The sequence below is a fragment of the Danio rerio genome, chromosome 16, assembly GCF_052040795.2.
Source record: "Danio rerio strain M-AB ecotype USA chromosome 16, GRCz13ab, whole genome shotgun sequence".
Taxonomy (NCBI): domain Eukaryota; kingdom Metazoa; phylum Chordata; class Actinopteri; order Cypriniformes; family Danionidae; genus Danio; species Danio rerio.
Window position 1 is genome coordinate 47,321,896 of NC_141036.1, and position 25,919 is coordinate 47,347,814.

The following is a 25,919-nucleotide window of genomic DNA, read 5'->3' on the forward strand; positions in this document are numbered from 1 at the left end:
TCAGCTTCACCAACAGGCCATCTAAACAAAGCTCCTATTTCAGGCACTAGTACTTAAACCACTTGCAGTATTGTCAATGGTGTGTTTGACCGCAACCGTGTAAAGATTATTGCACACTGAATCCCTAATTTTCGTCTGTGATTACTAACACCACAGTACAGTTACTAACCAAGTTCTCAACAGTGTTATTCAGACACCTCACCCCCGAAATCAGTGTACAAATACCTTAAGAGTTTAAAAGAACACTCCACTTATTTTAGAAATAGGCTCATTTTACAATTCTCCTTGAGTTAAATAGCTGAGTTTTACCATTTTGAAATCCATTCAGCCGATTTTCAGGTCTGGTGGGAGCACTTTTAGTTTAGGTTAGCCAAATCACTGCCTCCCCCCATATCCCACAACTTCATACTGCATGCTTATCACCCCCAGTGTGGGTCTGTGACCAGCGCTCTTTAGTGGCTAGATCAGTCGCTGTTACTTACATTCGACTATCTCCACATCCCCTGTTGCGATGTCATGTCTACGTCTATGCACTTGTTGCTGGGGCTTTTCCCCGAATGATATCACACTGCCTTACTTCAAGGAGAGTCTGAAAGAGGCTTCTCTGCTCTTTCTAAAAGCTACCTCTGAACTGACATGTCTTCCCCCGAAATGTGTGATGTTTGTGTATGGTCGGAGGGGTCCAATTTCGCTACATGTAAAAGTGTATGTGACAAATAAAGGCTTTTTTCATTATCACCATCATCATCATAAATCATTGAATCAGATTAGACCATAAGCATCTCGCTCAAAAAAAAAAAAAAAAAAAAAAAACTTCTGTTGTTGCATCATGCACTAAGGCTAAGAAAATGAAAAGTTGCTATTTTCTAGGTCGATATGTCTAGAAAGAATACTCTCATTATGACATAATAATCAGGGGACTTTGCTGTTGTACCACAGCTTTACTAAGCACAATGATATTATGCAGCACTAGAAATTCCCACCCGCATAACTAGATAATATCACTGCATACACAATATAACCGCAGAAGAGTGTTCCTTTACAAAACGAAAAATTGTAAAACACTACTTTTAAAACGTGAACTTAAAAGTGGACATAGAGAGGAATAATCTCATTTGCTGTGGCAGGTTGCAACTGAGGTCTGCAATTGAGTCTGGAGTGTGGAAATAAGAAAACGTTCACAAGATTTCTCAAGAATATGCATAGATGCAACAGTAGATCATGTAGATCATGGACTTAAAACAAAAATATTTTTAAAATAATTATAAAATTTGTGATTAGTCTACTGCTTATACTGTAACATGTGTCAAACTTTCTTTCTTCTGTTGAACACACACAAAAAAAAAACACACTATGAAAAACCCTGGTCGCTCACACGCATTGACTTCTATAACAAAAAGTGTATATGGAAAACAGTAGATGCCAGCTACCAGCCTGCTTCAAATTTCTTATTTTGTGTTCAACAGAATACAGAAACTCAAAGGTTTGAAACCACATAACAATGAGTAAACGATAAGTTCACTTTTATTTTTGTGTTCTCATAACTTTATAAGAATTCATCAGATATAACTCAAATTTACTTTTGCTTTATCAATCAGTTACAGTAAATTGTGTTTCTACAAACTGGCAAGGATAAAGAAAATTATTTTACCTTATATTTACATAATCACAATATGACCAAATTATAATATCAGAATACTGTCTTATTTTTTTTTCATTTCATGTATTTTTACTGTCGATATTTTTAAGTTTTGCCATTTACTTCAGGGTTCATACACATTCATAACTACTAAAATACCATGATTTGTCCATGACTTTTCCAGGACTTTCAAGTATATTTTCATGACCTAATGACTCATGGAATGTCTGTATATATGCACATCGTAAATAATAAGAAAAACAATGCAAAAACGCTCAAATTCATTACAATATATATCACAAAACACAAAACGAATCCATTTAGTTTGAATTTATTTTTTATATATCTATTGTTTTTAAAATGTATTTCGATAATGCTTACACATGGTGGTTCATTTCCCGCTGTGCCACCTCTGAAATTGAGACTAATCCAAAGGAAAATGAATGAATGAATGAATGAATGAATGAATGAATGAATGAATAAATGAATGAATGAATGAATGTTTAAGCAGCATTCATAATACGAGACCATGTTTTTGGCCAAAGACAGAAAAGAAGTAAAGACTAATTACCCAATTAAAAAGTAAATATCTAATTTCCATGACCTTTCCAAAACTTTGTGGGGATTTTTGTTTTTCCAAAACTTTTCCAGGCCTGAAAAATGCTTTCAAAACTCCATGACTTTTCCAGGTTTTCCATGACCGTATGAACCCTGTTACTTATAATAAAACCCATATAACTATAATACCCTGATTTTTCCTAAATGTGTGAATATTATTTCTAACCTTTTTAAAAATTACAATTACAAAACACAAACGAGTTCTGAGTATTTTTACCTTGAATTACCAAAGCAGTCAAATTGCATTTAAGTGTTCACCACTGCCTTGCCCTTGTAAATGCGTGTCTCTGTTGCTTAGCAATGTCCTGCTAACAAAAATTTAACCTTCTGATAGTGAAAACATAACTTTATTTCATACATGTCCTTCAAAACAATATATTCAGTGTGTTTAAAATAAACCTGCTGTCCAGCATGCCAGAAAAAATGAGGTGTGCACTTTCAAGAGTGCTCTAGTAACTTGTACACATTTATAGGCTATTATCAAAAAGATTGTATTTTTAGGTTAATGACTTGATTATGAAGACAAACATTCAAAGCTTAATTCTAACATCCCAATAGAAGCTTTGAAAGTAAAAATGACGTGACAGTATGACATCTTTCATGAGAATAGTCAGAATGACTAGCAGTCACAGAATTCTGGTACTTCCAGTGGTAATATATTATTAAACAGGGACAACGGACAGTGAAAGAACTGCTCCAGATGTAGCTACAAACCTAAATTCGATCTGTTGTTCAGTATTTGCACAAAGAGAAAAGGAGAAAGAGAAAAAGAGAGATATTGCTATGCATCTATATTCATTCACACCTCGAAAAGGCGCAGGTCAGCTGGGACCCTCTCTCCGACTGACAGACAGACGGTGTCTCCAGGTACAAGCTCTCGTGCCAGCAGGTGCTCCAGATGTCCTTCTCGAATACTGGAGTACAGCGAGAGATGAGAAAAGACAGAATGTGAAATAAAGAGGGCAACAAAGCATTAAACTGTTTGAAATTAGGCCAGTCAATTCATGAGGCACTCCTTGAAATGTATGTCCTGCAGGCTACATAGAGATCAAATTATTTTGTGAATGTACCGCTAATACATTTGCTTTTTCACTAAAAAAACTGCTGGGTTAGAAAGAGTGACAGAGAAAAGCATGGAAGCATATAGTGATACATGCTGAATGTAGTTTAATGATGTCTGAGAATGGAGAACAGGGCTTAAGCCTGTAGCACGACCCGGTTTTGAAGTGCAAATATGAGTCTTTATGTGTTTGAAGTGGAAATTACAGCTACTGTTCTCAACCTCCATATGTCAGCTGAAGGACTGCCTTTTATGCATTTGTTGGCTGTAAAGATGTGGAAAATATACTTTAAGTGAATACAGCCACAGATGGCCCTCACAAATGCAAAATTAACTTAGAAAAAGAAAGAAAGAATATATATTATGATGAATAAAATAACTGAAAAGCTTTTTAAAATGTACTAAGAATAAAAAGAAAGCAGATTTCAGAGAAAATACAACCATTTTGTTGTGAATTATGAATATCACAGTAGAATAATATGTGTGTTTATTTACATAGAGAGGAAAATGATCTTCAAAATGTGTGTGCTTACAGGTTTCCAACATTCTTCAAAACATCTTCTTTTTGTCCAATAGAAGAAAAAACTCAAACTGGTTTGGAACCACTTCAGGGTTAGTAAATGTTGACAGCGTTTTCATTTTTTGGGGAAATATTCAATAAATCATCTTTATTGATTAAAGGTTTTAAGCAGTTTACTGTGTTTTATTCTATTTATTTTTATTGATCTATTTTTTTTATAAACTGTTGAATGTGAAAATGTTGTCTTTGTCCTGTTGTTCGGTGTGATGCAGGTAATGCCGCAAATCAATTTCCCTGAGGGGACAAATAAATCGACCTACCTACTAAAAGCAACGATACAAAGCATTATAGTTAATAATAATAATCATTTATATAAGAATACTCAAAATCACCTTTGCTTGGACATTTAAGTAATATAGTGAATAGTGTGTTTTCTACTAAATGAAATATTGGCTAAATTCTACTTTTAATATTTCAAAACATATAATGAAAAACAATAACTTAAAATGCAATTTTTAACTGTGAGAATGAGAAACTTACTTTATAAAAAAATATTACTGAGCAATTCCATGCAAATGTCAACCTTGCCATAAAAAAATTAAGTTTTTGCCAAAATAGCAAAACCGGTTCTGCGTTCTTTTGTGAAAGCAAGTATTTTTCAGAGCTTTAAAAATCCCCATTAATGTTTTCAAACAATTATATGTGATTTAATAAAATCACACAAGTGGCAATTTCACATCTGTCACATCCATAACGGAGAGATGTCGCATCCATAATGAAGCTTTTCCCTCATAAATACGAGAAAATGTCAAATAAAATAAAATCTGTAATTTTTGTTCTATCGTTAGCCAACTCTTATCCTTTTGATTAGCATCATTTCTTTTGGCTAGTACAGTTGAATTCATAGAATTGCTACAAAGTATGTTAAAACTAAAAACTCGCAGACCTTTTTGGCCACATCCATAACGCATGTTTATTTTCCTCATTTAAAATATAAAAAAAAATAAAAAATTACAGATTGACATTTTTCTGACCATATAACTCTGTGGTTAGTCCTTTTGAAAAATATAATCAGACATTTCAATACAATGTTAACATATATTCTCTCCATGAATTTGTGCTGAGATTTTACTGCAAGTGTCACCATAAAGCTGGAATTGCTCTACTGACTCCAACATTTGAACGCATATTTTACAAAGAATAATTGATGTGTGATTTATATTTTAAAGAGATTGCTAAACTAAAAATGTGAAATTGCGCACTATTTACTCACACTCAAGTGGTTCTAATCATTAATGAGTTACACACAGAATCTGCAGACATTTTTAGATATTACTTATATGCTTAGAATTTTAGGAAAAAAATCTGCAGATTTATGCTTAATTATTTTGGGAGTATCATAACTAAAAAGTTAATATGTTTACAATGCAAATCCATCTATATCCATTTTTTTTGGTAAACAAAGCAAGTCTCTAAAATAATATTTCTACTAAAAGACAGAAAATATCACTTTACACACTGTTTTGTAGTTAAATCGAGTTAACACTCACATTAGTTGATATTTTTACTGAAATTAATAAAAAACTGAATAAATATTAATTTAGACACATTTATACAAGTAAATGAATAGACACAATGATTCCCCGTGTGAGTCTAGTTATGAGAACACAATATACAGTTGAAGTCAGAATTATTAGCCCCCTTTGAATTTTTTTCTTTTTTAAATATTTCCCAAATAATATTTAACAGAGCAAGGAAAATTTCACAGCATGTCTGATAATATATTTTTTTTCTGGAGAAAGTCTTATTTGTTTTATTTCATCTAGAATAAAGCACTTTTTAATTTTTTAAACACCATTTTAAGACCAAATTATTAGCCCCTTTAAGCAAACTTTGAACAAATTTTGATAGTCTACAGAACAAACCATCATTGTATGATAACTTGCCTAATTACCCTAACCTGCCTAGTTAACCTAATTAACCTAGTTAAACCTTTAAATGTCACTTTAAGCTGTATAGAAGTGTCTTGAAAAATATCTAGTCAAATATTATTTACTGTCATCATGGCAAAGATAAAATAAATCAGTTATTAGAAATGAATTATTAAATCTTTTATGTTTAGAAATGTGTTAAAAAAATCTTCTCTTCATTAAACAGAAATTGGGGAAAAAAATAAACAAGGGGTTTAATAATTCTGACTTCAACTGTATATTGATGTATACAAAACATAAGAATATATTTTGAAGAAATGGAAATGGAAGTACGAATGGAAAGTAAATGGTTACAGGTTTCAGCATTTTTCAAAATGTCTTTTGTGTTCCACAAAACAAGTCAAACAGGTTTGCAACAGGTGAAGGGCTGATTAAATGATGACAATGTTAATTTTTGGGTGGACTATCCCTTAAAGCCTGATCCAATTCTGATAATTCTAATAATTGTTTATGACATAAATCTATGACAGCTTTCAGATCTTTGGAGGGTAAAGCACTTGAGCTCTATAGATAATGCTTACCAATGGCATTCTGGAGGCACAAGTTTACCAAGCTCCTCCAGGGATTTTTCTGAGCGGTATTCCTGAAATGAATCAGAACACAGCTAATGTCCAGCACTCTTAAACTCTCACTAGAGTCATTTATACTTAAAAAATTTTAAAAAATGGTGTATACTCTGAGGTTTGCAGCTACTCATACTAAGTACTGTAAATTGGTTAACGTCATCAGTGTTTGTAGGATTTACCTGTACAAAGGCAACTGTAACAACGATAATAATGGCCTGTAAAAGGAAAAAAACAAGCATTAATGGACCGATCCGGGTTGCAAGAAAATACAAAATCTAACAGATAAGAGTGAGAAGGAACTTACCACGGTGATACTGACGGCATCGTCAAACTGTCGCATCAGCACACTAATAACAGCGGACGACAGCAGCAACAGGATGAGTGGGTCTTTAAACTGGACAAAAAGAAAAAGAAAAGACAGGACATAAAATAACTTATAAAGTTATTACTTAAAAAGACTTATAAAATAAAAAATGACATTCGATATCACAGACACACACAGAAAGACAAAACCCAATGATTTGCAGGTCTACTGTTCTCAGAAAAAATGCTGTGTGTGAGGCTAAAAAAAAAACTGACCTAATGTCAGACAGAACATGATCAGATAATTTTTTGCTCTGCCCAGTGGAAACAGTGAATGAGTAGCATAAATGGAAATATCACATCACTTTTCACGACATTGAATCAGCTCAGAACACTGATAAACATTTGTGTACAATTCAATTTTTTAGCTCATTTAACTGTTAAATCATTTCATTTTGATTTTGCAAAACAGATTTTTAATCAAACTTTTCCTAAGCCCCATGAATGAGGGCACAAAGTATAGAAGTAATGTTTATTAAACTCAGTGAATGTGAAATATGGACGCAATCAGAATTTTTAAAAACTGGGTACAATGAGGTGCCAATGATCCAAATCACCATCGACCAGCAAACCTTAAACGTTCATTTAAAACTGTAAAACATGAACAAATTACTTTCTTCATACACCCCCCAAAAATACTTTTGCTGCTTGTTCAAAGTACTTATTAAAATTAATTGAAACAACATAATTCTTAAGGTTTTTTTTGGCACAACTTAATTGTTTTTACAAATTTAAGTGGATTGAACATTAAGAAATTAAGCAAACTTAATTGAAATGTTGAGACAACTTGAGGGAATTGTGTGGAACCCAGCATTTTTTAGTGTACCATGAATGACCTAAGGGCCTGATTATTTCTGCAGCAATACATGGTTGTTTTGAACATCAAGATAGTGATATATATATAAGATTTATGTCGTTTCAACTCATTTTAAATAAGTGTTTTTCCATTATGCTATCAGGTGTAAAGTTTATTTCAGGCATAAAATTATTTATTTATTTCACTACTTAGTTTTATTCTACTGCTGAGGCAGGGGTGCCCAAACTGTTTCTTTAGAAGAGATAAAAACCAAATTGATTGAGGCTAAAGGGCCGGAATAATTTGCCAACTTATTTAATATTATGTAAAAATAACTAGAAAACATTACTGTATTTTAAGTCATACAGTATACTTTTACAGTAGTTTTTGTCTTGATTTGATTTTGTAGTTCAGCAGTAAAACACCGTAACCCTCTCATACTTTCTCCCTCTCTTCTCAGATAAGTCGATGGGCCAAATCAAAGGTTACAATGCATTTATTTATTGATTTGTCAATTTGTTTTAAGTGTTTTAATTTTGTTTTTCGTCTGAAAATAGAACTTAAGTAATTTAAAGCTCATTCAGCAGCCAGAAAAAGGATTATTTTAGTGGATCATATGATTTCAAAATATTTTTTCAGCGTTTCTAGTGGAATGTCCCAAAACAAAAGCGCCTATAATCTCAAACAGTACACTTTTTAGACAAAAAGATCAATAATGCTGTCATGCTGAAAAGAATTTAAGTTCAAATCATAGTTAAACATAAAAAAGCTCAACTAAGAAATAATTGTATTGACAATCTAAAATGTTAAGGTTACACAGGCCAGTGTATGTGTATTAAACAGAAGCTCAATATGCTCTGTAAATAATGTTAAGGGCAAATTATTTATTTTTCATTGGCTCAAATGATCATATTTACAAGTGAAACCGTTACCCTAGTTTTATGAGAATTGTTGTTTTGATTAAAGCTATGAATTTAAATTAATCGACTTTCTTCAACAAGACAATTATGCTTTATACCAGGTTGTTACGACTGAAGTTTATTTATTTATTTATAATTGCGTATTGCATGTCTTTTTCTTTGTCCCGCCTTCTTGTTGTTTTTTCTGTTATGCCATAGGCTCTCATACCGGCGTGATCTCGTGTTCTGATTGGCTGCTGGTCTCGGAGGCCTGTATAAAAAGGAGCTTCCTGCAGGGTTCGGGGAGCTCATTTGTGCTGCGTTCGGTGCTGGGAGTGGAGCTCCTGGATTTCCCTTACCCCTCCGGCCAACGACCAACAATCAATATTGTACTAATGTTCATACATTAACCTATTTTGAGAGTTTGAGCGTGTAGGGGTGGCCTTCCTTTTTTTTTAATTACTTTTGAATACGTTTATGTTTAAGGAGAAAAGTAAGCTTCTTGTATTTTTCTTAAATATTAATAGGTAATTTACTGTATTTACTTTATAGATTCTTTTGTTTGTTATTTTGGCCTGTGGCCACCCTGAAGAGATGCTCATTTATATTTATTACGTTTTTCTTTAATAAATCTATTCATATATACTCTCAACTGAGTGTCTGAGATTGGTTGTCGACTGAACGGAATCTTTTGCATTAAGTTTTTGTTTTGTTTGGGAAATCCACCACCCCAGCACATTTGTTGGTCTCACTTTATATTAAGTGTCCTTAACTACTATGTACTTACATAAAAAAAAAAAATACATTGTACTTACTGTGTTTATAATGTTTTGAAAACACTTGTGGTGCTTTTGAGTTGGGATAGAAGTTGGGTTATGGACAGGTTTGGTGAAATGGGTAGGTTTAAGGGTGGGTTAAGGTGCAAGGGATGGTCAACAGAGTATTTACAAGTGTAATTACAAAAGTTAGTTACAGATGTAATTACATACATGTATTTAATCAAGCATAAGTACAAAGTAAATACATGTACTTACACAATAAGTACATTGTAACTATTAGTGCCTATGCAAGTACATATTAGTCAAGGCCACTAAATATAAAGTGGGACCCATTTGTTTTCTCGTTTATTATGCCCATGTTGTTTTCCCCAAGACTTGGGGCGTAATAATTGGGGGCTCGTCCAGGATGGACTAGATAAAATAGTTTTCATGGAGATAGAACATTTTGTTTTAAGCAAATTATTTATTTTTTATTCAAGTGATAAATTTTAGATGTGAACCATAACGATAAACTGTATTAATCAGATCAATGAAAGCTTTTTTCCAGTGCAGAAACATGCTTGATTTGAATAACCACAAGTTTTACAACAAACATCATGGTAAAAATATAGCAAAACTATTTGCAAGTGATCGCAAAGCCATAGTTCATTTGTGATTACCATGTTTAACCACTGCAACCACATGCATTGTTGATGACACTAACCATAATTTCACCATCGTTTTTATGGTAAAACTGTAGTAATGCAAATGGTAGTCTACACACCAAAAACATGGTTAGGTTAGATATAGCAAGGATAACCAGTGGCACCTGAAACTGCTAATGTAACGACACGCTGGTAAATTGCTAGAAAGTGGAGATTAAAAAGAGAGGAGTGTGGCTTACTTTCTTTGATTGGCCACACACAGAGAACAGCGCTTTAATCTATGACAGGATCTGACACCCGTGCATCACGCCGCCCGCATAACCGCCAATTAGCAGCGGCACACAAGATGAGCTCATCACTTCTTTTGAGCGAGCGATACGGCAGGCTTTTAAAAACCTGACCGCAGTCGTGCAGTAACAGGCAGGTTACACGTATAAAGGCAAAACAAACAGGGTCGTCTGCTGTCTGCTAAAAGTGCTTCTCATGTCTACTGTGACACATCCGGATTTACACCATGGCTTTGTGCTCAGTGCTGGTGGTGCGGTGATAAAAATACCATAGAGAATTTGAATAAATCTGAAGAAAGAAAGAAGGGAGATTATTTTAAAGTGGTGCTGGTAGTTGCGCCTGACAAAAAAAAAAAAGTGTCTGATACGTTCTAGACTGTGAAGTGCAGAGCGGTAAAGAGAGAGAGTTTCAGAAAGCAGGGAAAAAAAAAACTTAACAGAAAGCAGAGAGACTAAGGGAGGTCGGCACATCCCAAAGCAAAAAGCAAATGTGAAGTGACAGATTAAAGGCATGACAGCTTGTTTCTCTAAAACCGACTCTCCGAGAGACTGTGATACCTCAGACAGCCTTGTTCACAGACTCGCAACACTTTTTACCTCAGTCAAAAAACAGTACTTTCTACTCAGCAAAGGTAAAACGAAGGTGAAGCAGGAAACTTGAGAGTTTGGCTGCGTCAGAGAATTAGTATAATAGCAGGTGTTTGTGAGTGTAGAAACAAAAAGATTAGAGGTCATGAGAAGAAAAGGCCAATCCCTCTCCACACGCTGTAACATACACCACCCCGTTGCCTTCAAAGTTGTGACACGACATATTTGAGCTACAAATTTTTTCCCTTGCTCTATGACCAGAGTAAGGTAAGTAACTTCAAAATCATTTATTACTAATTAATTGTTAGGTCATTTAAATTACATTTAAATGACTTTTCTGATTACTTTGTCTGAAAAGTAACTTAGTTACACAATAAGTACTTTAATTACTTGACTCAATAATAAAAATCCAGACAAATCTAACACAGACTGTTTCTTAAGTGTCTAAAGAAGGATAGATATAAATCTATCTTTAGATGAAATTTTGAATTATTATGCAAACTATCTGAATAACAAAAACTATATACAATTACTGTGGTTCTCTGAATGTATATCTTATATTGTGATGGACTAATTTGTTAAATCATTTTCTTCCTACAGTTTCTGCAGATATCATAATGTCAAATTTAATATTTTTAAGACCTTTTTAAGGCCATTAAGTATTAAATTTAAGACCTATATTGCAATGTCAAAAACAGAGAAAATGCTAAATAAATAAAAAAATAGTGATAAAATAAATGTATTCAAGTTAAGCAGTACTAAAGACAGGTTTGACAAGCAAACAAGCATCTTAAGGTTGATTTATACTTCCACCTGGCGCCACAAACGGACTAGGCTTTTATACTTGATGCGTTCGCCATTGAGATATTCTTTTAAATGACAGGGGGCGGTCACAAGAAACAGACAGTACAATCAGACGGATTAACAGAGAAATAGAACGTTTCCAGAACTAGATCATATCATTAATATCATTGAAGATTTTTAAACTAAAGCCGAAAAGAAAATGAATAAATGAATGATTATAAGGATTTTTATAACCATTCAAGATTTTTTAAAATCTAACTTTGATGCATCACTTGCTTTTGTTTATATTTTGGACAGTTCTACCTATTAAAGTGAAACATTAATGACAACAGAAAATGGGTTGCTCTACAAATATTTTTTATTTTTATTATGGCAAGAATAAAGTAAAAAGTACACTTACTAAAATTACTGACTTTTTTATCCTTATTTTGCCCTCTCACCAATTCACACATTACTGTCTGGCTAGTTTCTGTCCTCTACTTATAACCTGACCATTATCACCAATAAAGCTGAGAAATTGCCCATCAATATACTGTAAACGTTAGCCCGAGTCTCAAAAAATTTCATGAGCTCTGCCAGCCGAAATCATGTCAAACACACCCAAAGAGAACCTCCGCAAACACAGCGATGACGTCACATTTGCAAATAACAGAAATGCCAGAAAGCAGAGATCAATAACAGAAACCTGACTGGCTATTGCATGTTGGTCTTATTTGTAGTTGTAATGCCAATTGGACTAGTGAAATAAAGGACTACAACATCACGAAAACCCAGCAACAACAAAAAAGAATTAAAATGAGCATTAAATGTAGCGATACATGGACATCGGAAAAATAAGACCTGTACAAAAATATTTAAGATCTAGAACAGCGACTTGAAGGCTTAAAATTTCGATTTTTAAATTTGAGACTTTTTAAGACCCTGCAGAAACCCTGTTCCTAAGCATATTCAAATGTCTTGATAAATGTCATATTTCAGTTGAAAAATAGAATATTCAGATTTTCATTATGTACAATAATTAAGAAATTATAAGTGTAACGGATGCCAGCTACCAAATTGCTTTAAAAATACATTTTATTTGTGCTCACCGTTTGCTCTAGAGAAAGATTTGTGCTTAATTTCTGAATTTTTGAAAACAAATTCGAATAAATGTATAAGTTATTATGTTTCAGTTCCTAACACTCACTGCATTTTAGCAGTAAGAAGCTACGATACAGATGACTGAGCAGAAGCTTGACTACAAAATTAAATCGCAATGTCAAAAAAAAATTATAATTAAATTAAAAAATAACAATAATAATAATAAAAAAAATAAAAAATTAAATAATAATAAAAAAACACAGCCCTAACAGTTGGGTTTCAAAAGTAACAAATTAAATCTAATAAAAAGTAATCCCTTCCTTGACTTTAACAAAAAACTAATAACAGTAGCTAATGTAACTAATCACATTCAACACTAGCTATAACTAAGTAAATATACAGACATGCTCAGCAGGTATAGAGAGATTCGTCAAATGTGCCACTCTGCAAGGCAACCCACAAAAGATGAAGGTGATAGTGTGCCACCTTTAAAAAAGTAATGAGGGGGAAAAAAATACAATTCCTCCCAGTTGTAATGCTATATTTAGCACAAGCCTCGTGACCAGTGCAGGGACTGGAATTCTTCACAGAGGACAGTGGCCTGTCATTTCTATATTGGACGAGAAAACTGGATGAACTGGGTCACTTTACTGCTTTGAGGCATATTTACAATAGTTTTATTCTTCACAATAAATCTCACACTTTTACACTGCATAGAATGACTTCTATGCTAAAAAAAAAAGAAAAAAATGGATTTGGCCAACAGGGCAGTGAAAATATAATTGTTTAATTAAATAATCAATAAAATTTATTCTAATGCAGGCTTTAAATGGGTTTCCACAAGTGTAAACTAACAGCTTCACATAGTATTTAAGACGTCATTGTAAGCATATGTACTGCATCACGGCAGTACATGCATACTCCATAACATATGCATATATGTGTCATAGTTATTATTATATAATTTATTTGTAAGCACTTCACATGCTTCACAACCTTCATTATCTGTCTTGTGTCATCCCCTGATGCACACAAATGAGGGCAACTTGGGTTTGATTGGGGGTTCATAAATAAACTTCCTTGGGAAGAGCAGATGGAAGAGGCAAACAAAAGGAAATGCTTAGTTATGGTATTAAAGTTCTTAAAATTTCTGTCATTTTTTGCATTACCGCATACATATTGCATTTGCAAGTTCATATTGAATAGATTTTTTTTCATGAGGAAAGAATAGCTACACTGCTGCCAACTGTATAGAATGTGGCTTAAACAAGCAATACATCATCTAGGATCAACATCCTGTACTGCAACATGAAACAAAAGAATCCTATCATCCACCTTAGGCTATAAAAAAATCATGTGATAAGGCTTGGCGGGATGACTGTCATTCCATGAAATACTTCCAGGAGGCTCATAAAAGTAGCTTTCAGTGATTTTCTGAATGAATACGCTGTAGATGAAAGCATACTATCATCTTAAAAACTTAAAGAAACTTGTTCATGATTTTATGACCAGCAGGGTGGATTACTGTAACAGCCTCCTAACTGGCCTTCCTAAAAAGGCAGTCCCACAGTTGCAGCTCATTCAGAACGCTGCTGCCAGGATTCTGACCAGAACCAGAAAATCAAAGCACATCACACCTGCGCTCAGGTCTTTACACTGGTTCCCGGTTACATTCAGAATAGATTTTAAAGTATTATTGCTTGTTTATAAATCACTAAAAGACCTAGGACCTCAATACATTACAGATATGCTCAGTGAATACAAACCTAACAGATCACTAAGATCATTAGAATCAAGTAAATTAGAAATTCCATAAGTTCAGTCAAAGCAGAGTGAATCTGCCTTCAGCTACTGCACCCCCAGCTGCTGGAATCAGCTTCCAGAAATGATCAGATGTGCTCCAACATTAGGCACGTTCTAATCAAGACTGAAAATGCATCTGTTTAGCTGTGCCTTTACTAAATGAGCACTGTGCTGCGTCTGACAGATATTTTTTTTCGTGTGTTTTCTTTTAAAACTGGCTTCAACTGGCTTTCATTTTAAATCTGTTTTAAACACTCTTAATTCTTCTAATCTTTTTTACTTTCTTGTCTCTTTTATTCGTGTTTATGTAAAGCACTTTAAATTACCATTGTGTATGAAATGTGCAATATAAATAAACTTGCCCTGCCTATATAAATGAATAATAACCAATGCTTACAGAGTTGATCAATCGTTTCATTTTCAAAGTGTTTTTGTACTATAAAAACAGTCTGACGACAGAATTAGCAAGTTAATGTTCGTATAGCATTGTTTTTTTTTAAGCCACCCAACCTGAGAGAGATATTTTTTCCAGAGTGGTTCATCTTCACTGATGTCGAACTCGTTCCACCCGTGGTATGTGCGGCGTCGTTCAACCTCCTCCCGATTGAGACCAAACTGCAGGTCAGCCTGGCAGAGGGAGAGAGAGCGGGAGAATTAAGTCAGAAAAATGCTGCCTTCCCAAAATAACATTCATCAGATGCGTAACCATGACAACTGACATTAACCACTAACAAACAAGAACGCCGGAGCCATGGAAACAACTAATAAAGCCAATGTCCTGGAACTTGAGCTTTGGCAAGTCTACTGTTAGACAACTGTCATAAATTCTGCAAGAAACACCTTGAGACCAGAGCACTGTATCCTGAACCTGAAACACCATAGAACAGGGATTCTGCACGTTTGATGAGAGTAAATGACAAACTTTAACACCATCTAAAGTAAACAATTCAAGGGAAAACAATACAGCAACATGTTGAGAACTTCAGTTAGGTCCTAATATTTTTGGCTTCATACACCAACACAATGGATTTGAAATGAAACAAACAAACAAGATGCTCTAACTGCAAACGGTCAGCTTTAATTTGAGGGTATTTACATCCAAATCCGTTGGACAATGTAGTAATTACAACAGTTTGCATATGTGCCTCCCACTTGTTAAGGGTCCAAAAGTAATAGGACAATTGGCTTCTCAGCTGTTCCATGGCCAGGTGTATGTTATTCCCTCATTATCCCAATTACAGTGACTTTTAAATAAACTTCATTTAAGTACTTCAAGTCTTGACTGCCTCTTATTTAAATACTTGGGTGTGGAACTACTTAATAAAAATATTTTAATACTAAACCACACAATTTTCATTTTATCAGTTCAAAAATTTATTAAATGAATATTTTTATCAAACGGGTTGGACAAATTTTATAACAAGGTTTCATTAGTAAATGTATTGACTAACATGAACTAATAGTACTGATTTAAAACCAGATGAAAACAATTCTTAAGGTTTTTTGGGACAACTTATTTGTTTTATGTTCAATCTACTTAAATTTGTAAAAACATTTCAGTTAACTTTTGTTCAGTTAAGATTTGAGTTGGGACAACATGATGGAATTGTGTGGAACCCAGCATTTTTTACAGTGTACTTGTACAGCATTGTTTTAATCATGTACTAATGCATTATTAAAATCCAAAGTCATAGGCACCAATGCTGACAATAATCATTTAAAATTATGATAATGAAACTATGTTTTACTTTAAAACGAAATGTCAGAACTAAAAACAATTCCTCATTAATATTAATTATATGATTATACAAATTTAAGGCTTGCTGTGCGGATTTTTAGACCTAATTAAGGCCTTAATTCACTGAAAAGCAAACCTAAAATTTGAAGACTTTACGACCAGCGGAAACTTAATAAATGCTTCATCCTGCTGTAATATCATGGTTAAAATGGTGCCGAGTTCAAGCTAATTTGTACAACAAACAGGAAAGCCACAAGGTCTCCTTTTGCTGTTTTCCATATACTGTCTACACTCAATAAACACCAAAAGGAATTGTTCGTTGATTGTTCATGTTAGTAAATAAAATAACATTAACTAATACATCCTTGTTGTAAAGGGTTACCAACAAGTTTATACTTCATGCAAAACGAGATGGCAGAGTGTGGGTCATAAAAATCTAAAGCAAAAGTCCCCATCTTGCATATAGGAAGCATGCACACTATAAAACACACGATCACTGTATCACATACACCGTGCATCCCACAGACGTAAGACAATAAATATGGAAATCTGTAATTATAAGGTTGAATCAACATCTCTGAATGACATCCTGAATACAGTTAATTCTCAAGAATGGTGACTCACCACGTTTACATGGACATCAGTAATCATTTACTCTTATCTAAATAAGGCAATCATATGATCAATGAGTTTATCCGTCTTGATTTTAGAACGTTCCTTCATGTTCCTGTTTACATTTTATAGTACATAAATCCAATAACATCAATACGTCACCATGCTATCCAATATTTACTCTGGCGTTTGAAGTAATTTCAGGTGTTTCATTTTTAATTTTTCAACTTTATGTTTCATCCAGCAACATTACATTAACGCCACAGAGACAAACTCGTATTGACCTTATTCTAAAATGCGGAAGTGCGCCTGTTTTCGCGATTGTCTTAGAACTTCCGATTCAGTCGCCTATGGGAGAAATGACAAGGAATAATAAACGGCAGAAAATGGCCAAACTACTTGCTCAACAAACAAATATTTGCATGACTACACAGACCAAGTAGCATAATATAATAAGAAAATATTAAATTGCAACATCAAGCAGCGTAACGAGCAGTTGTTAACGTCAAAAAATGAATGGAAGTGAATGTGACCGGAAGTCGCGAGACAAAAAGATTCAAATGGCAGCGCCCACTCGTCAGATGAGAATAAGGTGAATAGGTTGTGAAAAGTCCTACACGACACTAAAAGTCTGATTAAAGTGTTTACATGTCAGTACTGCACTTTAATGATGTGACTAAAATATAGGAATTCCACAAGTCTCAATTCTTTAAGAATACACTGAGGCTGACTTCAAGGCCATCTTTACCATGAAGATGAGAGCTTCAGTTATCTTGACTTGTTTCAGGATTATTTTCTACCGCATTCGTCGTTGTCCAACTCCTCGTAGTGACCCCTTTCTCCATCATTGCTTTAAATAATGCAAAGATCTCACAAAATTTCATTTTTAGGGGTTATTTTACAAAACCGTTGAGAAACTCGAAAATTAAGCTGTCATCCTCTTGCCGGTGTAACCGGAACTCCACAAGTCTCAACTCGATTTGTGTTAAATACGATTATAACTTCAGTCATATTAATGTCACCAAAAATCTCTGTTTACATGGTAGACTCTTAATCAGAGTACTGTCCTAATCGTATTAGAAATACCCATGCAAACATAGGCAACAATGCTGGTGATGATTATTAAAAGTATGACACTGAAATTATGTTTTATTTTAAAATAAAATGTCAGTACTAAACAATTCAGTATGAAGATCAAGTATATGATTTTACAAATTTAGTATTTGCTGTGCTGATTTTTAATCATATTTAAGGCCTTAATTCACTGAAAAGCAAATTTAAGATTTAAAGAGTTTAAGAAACCCTTATAAATGCCTCATCCTGCTGTAATATCAGGGTTAAAATGCTGCTGAGTTCAACCAAATTTGTACAACAAACAGGAAAGGCACAAGGCCTCCTTTGCTTTGCATATTCTGTCTACACTCGATAAACAATGCAGCTTCTGTTGGCGGACAAAATAAAAACATGCTCTGCTTTATTTTCTATGAAAGTTGCATTATCCAGGGCGCATTATTCAGGGCTTAAGTGCTTCCTGCGGCTGAACGTTGATGACAGTGGTTGAATAAGGGTCTTCTGGGAGCAGATGGTCATGTCAGTGGGGTGATGGACATGGCACTACAAGCTCCATCATCCACACTGAGACAGCCAGAGCATCCCGGCAGTCTCTAATCTTCCTGATGTGATTCATTAAAGGACACCATAAGGGATATACTTTGAATTCCTCAGTGTCATGGCATGCAGTCTATGCTTTCCTTGTCTGTTTGACTACATGAAGAAATGTACCTGCTGCCATTTGTACAGGCGGTGACTAAAAATATTAACGTGATTTAAACGAGCAATTCCAGGATCAACATCCTGTTTTGCCCCCGGAGCACAGTTTCAATAGGTTGCCAAGGGTTATGAAAATTAAGTGGTAATAATATTTGATGAGACAACGAATCCAAGACCAACAAAGGATATTTATTTATAACTCATTTAAAGTCATCAGTTAATATTATTCCTAGAAATCCTTCCAAGATGTTCCTAGAAGTTGCTTTTCTACAATACCCGATACTCATTGGTCAATTGTAGGACTTTGCAGGCAAATATTTATTTAGTATTAGTATAATAGCTACTTGACATTGTTATTTCGCAATAATGATGGACTGTTCTTAATTCCACTGGTTACATTTTAATAAAATGTACTTTTAAATTTGAAGGGTCTAGAAAACGTCACTGATATGTTTTACTTAGCTCTTTAAAAAGTACAATTTAGCTATTAAATATATCAATGCTGAGACTTTTATTTCAGTCTGTTGATGGATTTCCAACTTAGATGGAATACTCAGAAATAGGCAGGGCTTTCTTTATGTGAATCATTCCCTTGGTTATGAATATTGTGGCTGAAGTTGTCCAACTGACGTCAACAGAGAAGGACCGCCACTCCAAAATAAACTTTTTTTTTTTTTTTAAATGCTTGCACAAACTAATTGTTAACCTTAACAAGAGATCCCCAAACTAGAGCCTGCGGGCCAAACTTGGCCCATGGTAACCTTTGATTTGGTGTAAATTTACCAGTTTTTTTTTAAATGTACATAATGTCACCCGAGAATGCAAAGGCTTTGATAGTAAATCAAGTCAAATTCAGAATCTGCTTGAATGGTGTATACTGCATTGAACTTCACTGTGTTATAAATGTTTTTTTTTTGTTTTTGTTTTTTAGCAAAAAGTTATACTGAATTAAGTAATTTGATTTAAAGTAAAGTTTACTATTTATTTTAAAATATTGGAAAATAAATCAGGAAATGACCCACGGCAACTTTAATGTAAAATTGTTTTAACTTCTTTTTTGGCCCTACATACAAAAAAAGTTTGGGCAACCCTAAAGAATAACAATGTGTGCTAGTAAAATAAGCATTGTAAATTTTGATTTTATACAGACTTGGGTAAAACCATGGTGCTTTGTCATTATGTCATTCAAATATTATTCAAGTCGGCACCAATGGCCTAGTGGTTGGTGCCCCGACTTCGTTTCCTGGCTCGATGTCCTTTGCCGATCCTTCCCCTATCTCTGCTCTCTACACTTTCCAGTCCATAAAATCTCCATTGTACTATACCAATAAAGGTGAAAACAAAAAACAAAAATTATAATAAATAGTATTCAATTACTTGCTATTCCTGTATGCGGCAATCTACAGTATACAATAAAACTAAATTGTGCTTATGTTCTTACTTTAAATAAAGAAAATTGACTTTTCAGATTCTCTGTTTAATGTACACCATTATGCAACAGGAAGCTTGTTGTGAATTGCAAATAAATCCCATTACCAACATTTACATACATTTACTAGAGAATATGGTGATATAAAATGCAGGAAATGATTAGGTTTATTCAACTTTTATTTCAAACTAAGCTAAAAAAAAAAAAAATAATATATATTTTTTTAAATGTAAAAAAAAAAAAAAATGTTGAATCGCTATATGGTGTAATATCAGTTGCAGATATACAGATGCTAAATTACAATGAAGGCTAATTATATCAACATATTCATCATTACTTTAATAATTCTATTTCGTGGATGAATATTTACTATTAGTTAATAAAAAAAACATTCCTTGGGCAACACAAACTCCTAAAACAAGGATTATCCTTAAATCAATCAAATGAACATTCTCCAATCCTATCCTAAAAAACCATCTCCTTTTGTTATGCATGTTGTTGACATCAAAGTCATCTGATGCTGCTGATCGCTGACAGTGCTGAAGCTCCTGCTCATTCAAACAAAGTGAGCTATTGTAGTGAGCTATTTTAGGGGAAATTACGCCCCTAGCAATGCTATTACTTTTGTTTTGCCTCTATATGTTTTTTGACTACTAAAGTGCTGAAAGCAGTGAAAAGATTGATGAATCACCGTGGACCACAGTTTTACCTCAAACATTACTGTTCAACTGAAGGAAAATTCAGCTACATCTCAGAGGAGCAAGTTGAATTTAGTTGAACAGTGTTTTTTTAAGACTGCTTTAGTTTTATGTAAACCTTTTTGCAGGACTCTTATTTGAATTCCATAATAAACAAATATACAAATTAAATCATGTAAACATGGCATATAATCATGGAATATTTATCACCAGTGCGAAATTGAGTCACATAAAAAATTCTATACACTTCCTAACAAAAGTCTTGTTATCAATCTCAATTATAAGAGCAACAAATAATAACTTCTAGTTCAGTGGTTCTCAAACTTTTTCCACCAAGTACCACCTCAAAAAAAAATGTTTCTCCAAGTACCAACAAAATGACCAGTATTGAAATGAAGTAGTGTAGTTGGTCAAATTAAGCAGCTACAGCACTGCACAGTTCGAGCCAGAGGCATATTCAGATTTATACATTTTTTGATAAATTTTGAAATATATGCTGCATGTACATATGACATATTTGTAAAACTTTTTGAAATCTAAATATTAACTTGTGTGTAGATTAGTACGGAACGCGTTTTTTTTTTTTTCAAAATAAAAGATTTTTCAAAATAAACAATCTTTCAGACTCGGACAATAAATAAAACAGAAATAATTCAGGATTTTTTGTGCGGCCCGGTACCAACTGGTCTATAAAGCGGTGCCGGTCTGTGTCCCGTGGGTTGATGATCACTGCTCTAGCGTTTATCTTCTCTGCAAGCACCACGCACCTCTTTTTCTAGTTCTGTGTTAATTGAATTGAATTTTAATTGGAGCTGATGACGTGATGCACTAAACATTCATAGGTTTTAGAGAATAGCCAATGTTGATCACATCGGTGTTATCGTACGCATCAAATGATTAAAATTGTATTCAATTTTTCTTTCATTACTCAGTTATTCCTCTGTGCGTACCAATAGAAGTAAGCCCACGTATCACTAGTGGTACATGTACCACAGTTTAAGAACCACTGTTCAAGTTGATTGTTTGGAAAAGCGGCAGATGGTAGATTTTTTTCAATGAATCATCTGATAAACTGCATCCCAATCATCAAAAATACAGCAGAAAATCTATTAGAACTGACATGGATGCAAGATTCTCATACAAATCAGCCAAGTTTGGTGAAGTAAAAGTCATGGTTGGTTATATTTAGTATGGAGGCATGCGAGAGATCTGCAGAGTGGATGGCAACATCAACAGCCTGAGGTATCAAGACATTTGTGCTGCCCATTACATTACAAACCACGGGAGAGGGCAAATTCTCCAGCAGGATAGCGCTCCTTCTCATACTTCAGCCTCCACATCAAAGTTCCTAAAATCAAAGAAGGTCGAGGTGCTCCAGAATTGGCCAGCCCAGTCACCAGGCATGAACATTATTGAGCATGTCTGGGGTAAGATCGAGGAGGCATTGAAGATGAATCCAAAGAATCTTGATGAACTCTGGGAGTCCTGCAAGAACGCTTTCTTTGCCATTCCAGATGACTTTATTAATAAGTGATTTGAGTCATTGCAGAGATGTATGGATGCAGTCCTCCAAGCTCATGGGAGTCATACACAGTATTAATTCTTTTTCCACTGCACCATGACTTTACATTCTTTACTGTACATTATTTCTGTTCAGTGACAAGGCTTCTGTCTAAGCAAAGTCAGAGTTTACTGTCCTACTTAAATCATTAAATATCAAGGCATGATCATACTTTATTGTGGTAAAATAAGCGTAATCTAGAGGCCTTTGCCTTTCATACAAGCCACATCTGACCAAAACTTGGATAGGTAACAAGACCTTTGTCAGGTAGTGAATAAAATTGTAGATTTTATTTTTTTATATTAAATAAAGCATTCAAGCCTTCTCAAATATTGTATTTTTCTTAATCCAAACAAATGTCTCACTAGTTACATCTGTGATTAAGAATAAAGCACATACCACTTACATTTTCAAAGTTATTTAAGAAACGCCATAAAGGGAAATAGCCGTCTTTAAAGAGGCAAAAATAGTTCATTTAAGAGTAACCACATGTTCACTTTTACATTTTAGATTGTAATCTCTAAAACACACTTGTCTATGGAAAGTATTGTAGGTCTCCTTAAATACTCCTTATCCAACTGATTAAGCTGCATAGCCAGCATTTACAGTTCAAAACAATGTGTCATGAAAGAGAACTACAACATGCTCAACAAACTCTGCTTTAACAGTGCAATTATCAGAAATTATTAGTAACAAGTCAAGATTTCAACAGTAATTAAAATAAAATTAGCTCTGGTTATTATATAATTGAGCAATACAGTATAAATAAACATCACTGACAGCAGCATGTTGATTTCTGTTATTGACATCATTATTAAACAATTAAGTCTTTAACTTTAAATAATTGTGTTTATTAATTTATTTCGGTCATCACAATTAGTTCATTTTAATAGGGATAATGACAAACATACCTGCAGTGCACAGGCAACCTCGTTCACAGGTAGTTCACTGGCTTTCTTCGAGGTCAGAACCGGAACCATGGTCTCATCTTTACTGTCGGGTTGACACTCGACAAGCTGAAGAGAAGAGAAAAACAGCTCATTTTAAAATCAGAACATCAACCTAGAAGGATATTGGCATACTGACTAAAAGTTATAACTCGTGTGATCGGACAAAGAAAAATATTAAAAAGGTTTCTGACTATGGAGGTAATCCATGTCAAAGTATCATCAATGCTAATGCTATCATAAAATAATCTCTCTTAAACAAACGCGAGTGCAATGTACAAAAGGATTAGAAGCCCGGAACAAACTTTGACCCCTCAATGCAGCACGTGAAAACAATAAACAAATCAAGGCAGAGCACATCTACCATTCCGACCAGACCAAAACTGTCAGAGGATGGAAGTAAAGCTGTTTAAAATCAATCAATAGTTACGTTCTCAAAAAGCAGAGACTTTCAGCTATAATAGGCAGCATTAGTTCAAGCCGCAGCAGTGCCAGACTGTGAATGGAGGAAGATCTTCTGACACCAATAACTGAGCTCAACAGACACCAACTGGGGCATGTTAAGGTACAAAATGACTTTAAAATTATAGTGAAACTCACACAAAAAGCATGAACATTGTCCTATCTAGGTCTGTACCATGCATATAGTTTCAACACCGATATTGCAATGTGAAATAGGACTGCACAATATTGGAAAGATTACACACTGCAACATTTTTTTATTCTGCGATATACAGTTGAAGTCAGAATTATTAGCCCGCTTTGAATTTCGTTTTCAAATATTATAAATATTCTTTTTTAAATACCCTAAATTAAGCTTAAAAGTGCAAGGAAATTTTCACAGTATGTCTGATAATATTTTTTCTTCTGGATAAAGTGTATTTTGTTTTATTTTGGCTAGAATAAAAGCAGATTTAAATTTTTTAAACATGATTTTAAGGTCAAAATTATAAGCCCCTTTAAGCTATATATTTTCTTAAAGTCTACAGAACAAAATATCGTTATAAAATAACTTGCCTAACTAACCTAACCTGCCTAGTTAACCTAATTAACCTACTTAAGCCTTTAATGTTGCTTTAAGCTGTATAGAAGAGTCTTGAAAAACAGCTATTAGAAATGAGTTATTAAAACTGTTATGTTTAGAAATGTGTTGAAAAGTCTTCTCTCCGTAAACAGAAACAGGGAAAAAATAAACAGGGTCTAATAATTCAGGGAGCTAATAATTCTGACTTCAACTGTGCGATATGAATACATTTTTAAATAAATAAACACTTTTATTGTTTTCTGAAGAGTTGAAATGTAATTAGATATGCAGTAATTGAATAATCAAACGCAAAATAATAGTATTCGTTTTATTAACAATTTGATACAATTAATCGATACTTTTTTTGTTATTTACAAAGTGTACTTTTTTTTAGGATTTTCTTATGATTTTCTTTCTTTCAATCAAAATTGTGCAACCGTACTATGGTTAGAAGCTCTGATACAGAATATTGAGCTTGACTACAGAATAATATGTTTGACTACAAATTTAAATCGCAAACCAAATTGAAATCGCAATATCTTTATTTAATAAAAAAATAAAAAAATATTAGCGATCAGATATTTCCCCAATTGCACAGCCCTAATCCAGACTCAACATTGCTTATATTCGCCATGTGACTATTACGAATGATGATTATTTTATATATTAAGTTTTATTTTTTCTCCACTATATTGATCTATGCTTGCATTTTGTTTGTCATCATTTTTACAGATTCCCTCCTGTACATAATCACCCCAATCACTCTAACCTATTGGAATTCTTTCTAAATAGAATTAGGTTCAATCATAATTCTACCCCTTTGCACTTCCCTTTACCCCTACCCCTCATTTTGTGTGTTCCCGTTAAGGGGTAAGGGTGTCCAAATTCTCTTTATCTTAAAGGGCTAGGGCTAAGTGGAAGGGGTAGATAGCCCTTCGAATTAAGATTTTTCAGGACCACACAAACCAAGGGGTAAGAAAATTTCCCAGAATACACCAGCTGCAATGGCAGGATAGTTAAACACAGAAGTAAGGAGATCCACAAATGAGTATTTTTGACATTTTTACAACAAACTACGTAAGCATATGTTTTGAAAAATTCATAACCGCGTTCCTGTTTTACCATCATGCTTTAAAAAAAATATATATATATATATAAATAAAAATAAAAACCGCTAAATTTCACGATCTATAATCCATAATAATAACTCCTGTATAGCAGTCCCACAACATTCTGACACTTGAATCCCCTGTCAGAATAGTCTAGTGGCTGGGAATGGGCTTTTACAGTGTCTGCTATAATGTTAATGTTGTTTTGGTTTGTTTACATAGATGAATATGGCCACGGTGTTAAAAGCACAGTATTACAATCTTATTGCCACATCAGATCGTAATGATAACATGATATAGTTGCCTTCAGTGATTTCTTGAAGATAAACACCCAAAAATAACACAACTGGAATTATTACAGCAGTCGCGATCGTCTGATCTCATATGAAGCAACAGATCGCGAGGACATATGATGGCGTGTGCAGGTGCTGTAGTGCAGTCACAATTCTTAGGGGTAAGTTTTAAAGCCCATCACACTCTGTTTTAAGGGCCAAGGAGAGGGGGAAGGGGGAAGGGTACAAAAACAGAATTGGGATTGGGCCTAATCAAACCGTCTAGTGAAACAGCATTCATATTGCAATATTTATATCAGAG

The 25,919-nt window shown here is 33.9% G+C and overlaps 2 protein-coding genes across 8 annotated transcripts in view; one reads left to right on the plus strand and one right to left on the minus strand.

Annotated features, from left to right (window-relative positions):
• Positions 1 to 25,919, minus strand: part of atp2c1 (ATPase secretory pathway Ca2+ transporting 1) — an 87,421-nt gene that overhangs the window by 37,861 nt on the left and 23,641 nt on the right. For 4 of the 5 annotated variants that reach the window (XM_087287694.1, XM_087287695.1, XM_087287696.1 and 1 more), the window contains exons 2-7: positions 23,157 to 23,261; positions 14,948 to 15,064; positions 6,699 to 6,788; positions 6,574 to 6,609; positions 6,350 to 6,411; positions 3,063 to 3,171 (exon numbers count right to left, since the gene is read on the minus strand). In XM_087287694.1, the coding sequence (XP_087143820.1) occupies positions 3,063 to 3,171; positions 6,350 to 6,411; positions 6,574 to 6,609; positions 6,699 to 6,788; positions 14,948 to 15,064; positions 23,157 to 23,261 (519 nt within the window). Of the gene's footprint in view, positions 1 to 3,062; positions 3,172 to 6,349; positions 6,433 to 6,573; positions 6,610 to 6,664; positions 6,789 to 14,947; positions 15,065 to 23,156; positions 23,262 to 25,919 lie in introns of all 5 variants that reach the window. The other variant, XM_087287698.1, reaches the window with a different exon arrangement.
• Positions 23,558 to 25,919, plus strand: part of ubxn11 (UBX domain protein 11) — a 43,399-nt gene continuing 41,037 nt past the window's right edge. For all 3 annotated transcript variants that reach the window (XM_087287784.1, XM_087287787.1, XM_087287788.1), the window contains exon 1: positions 23,558 to 23,757. The gene's annotated coding sequence lies outside the window, so the exon portion shown is untranslated. The remainder of the gene's footprint in view (positions 23,758 to 25,919) is intronic.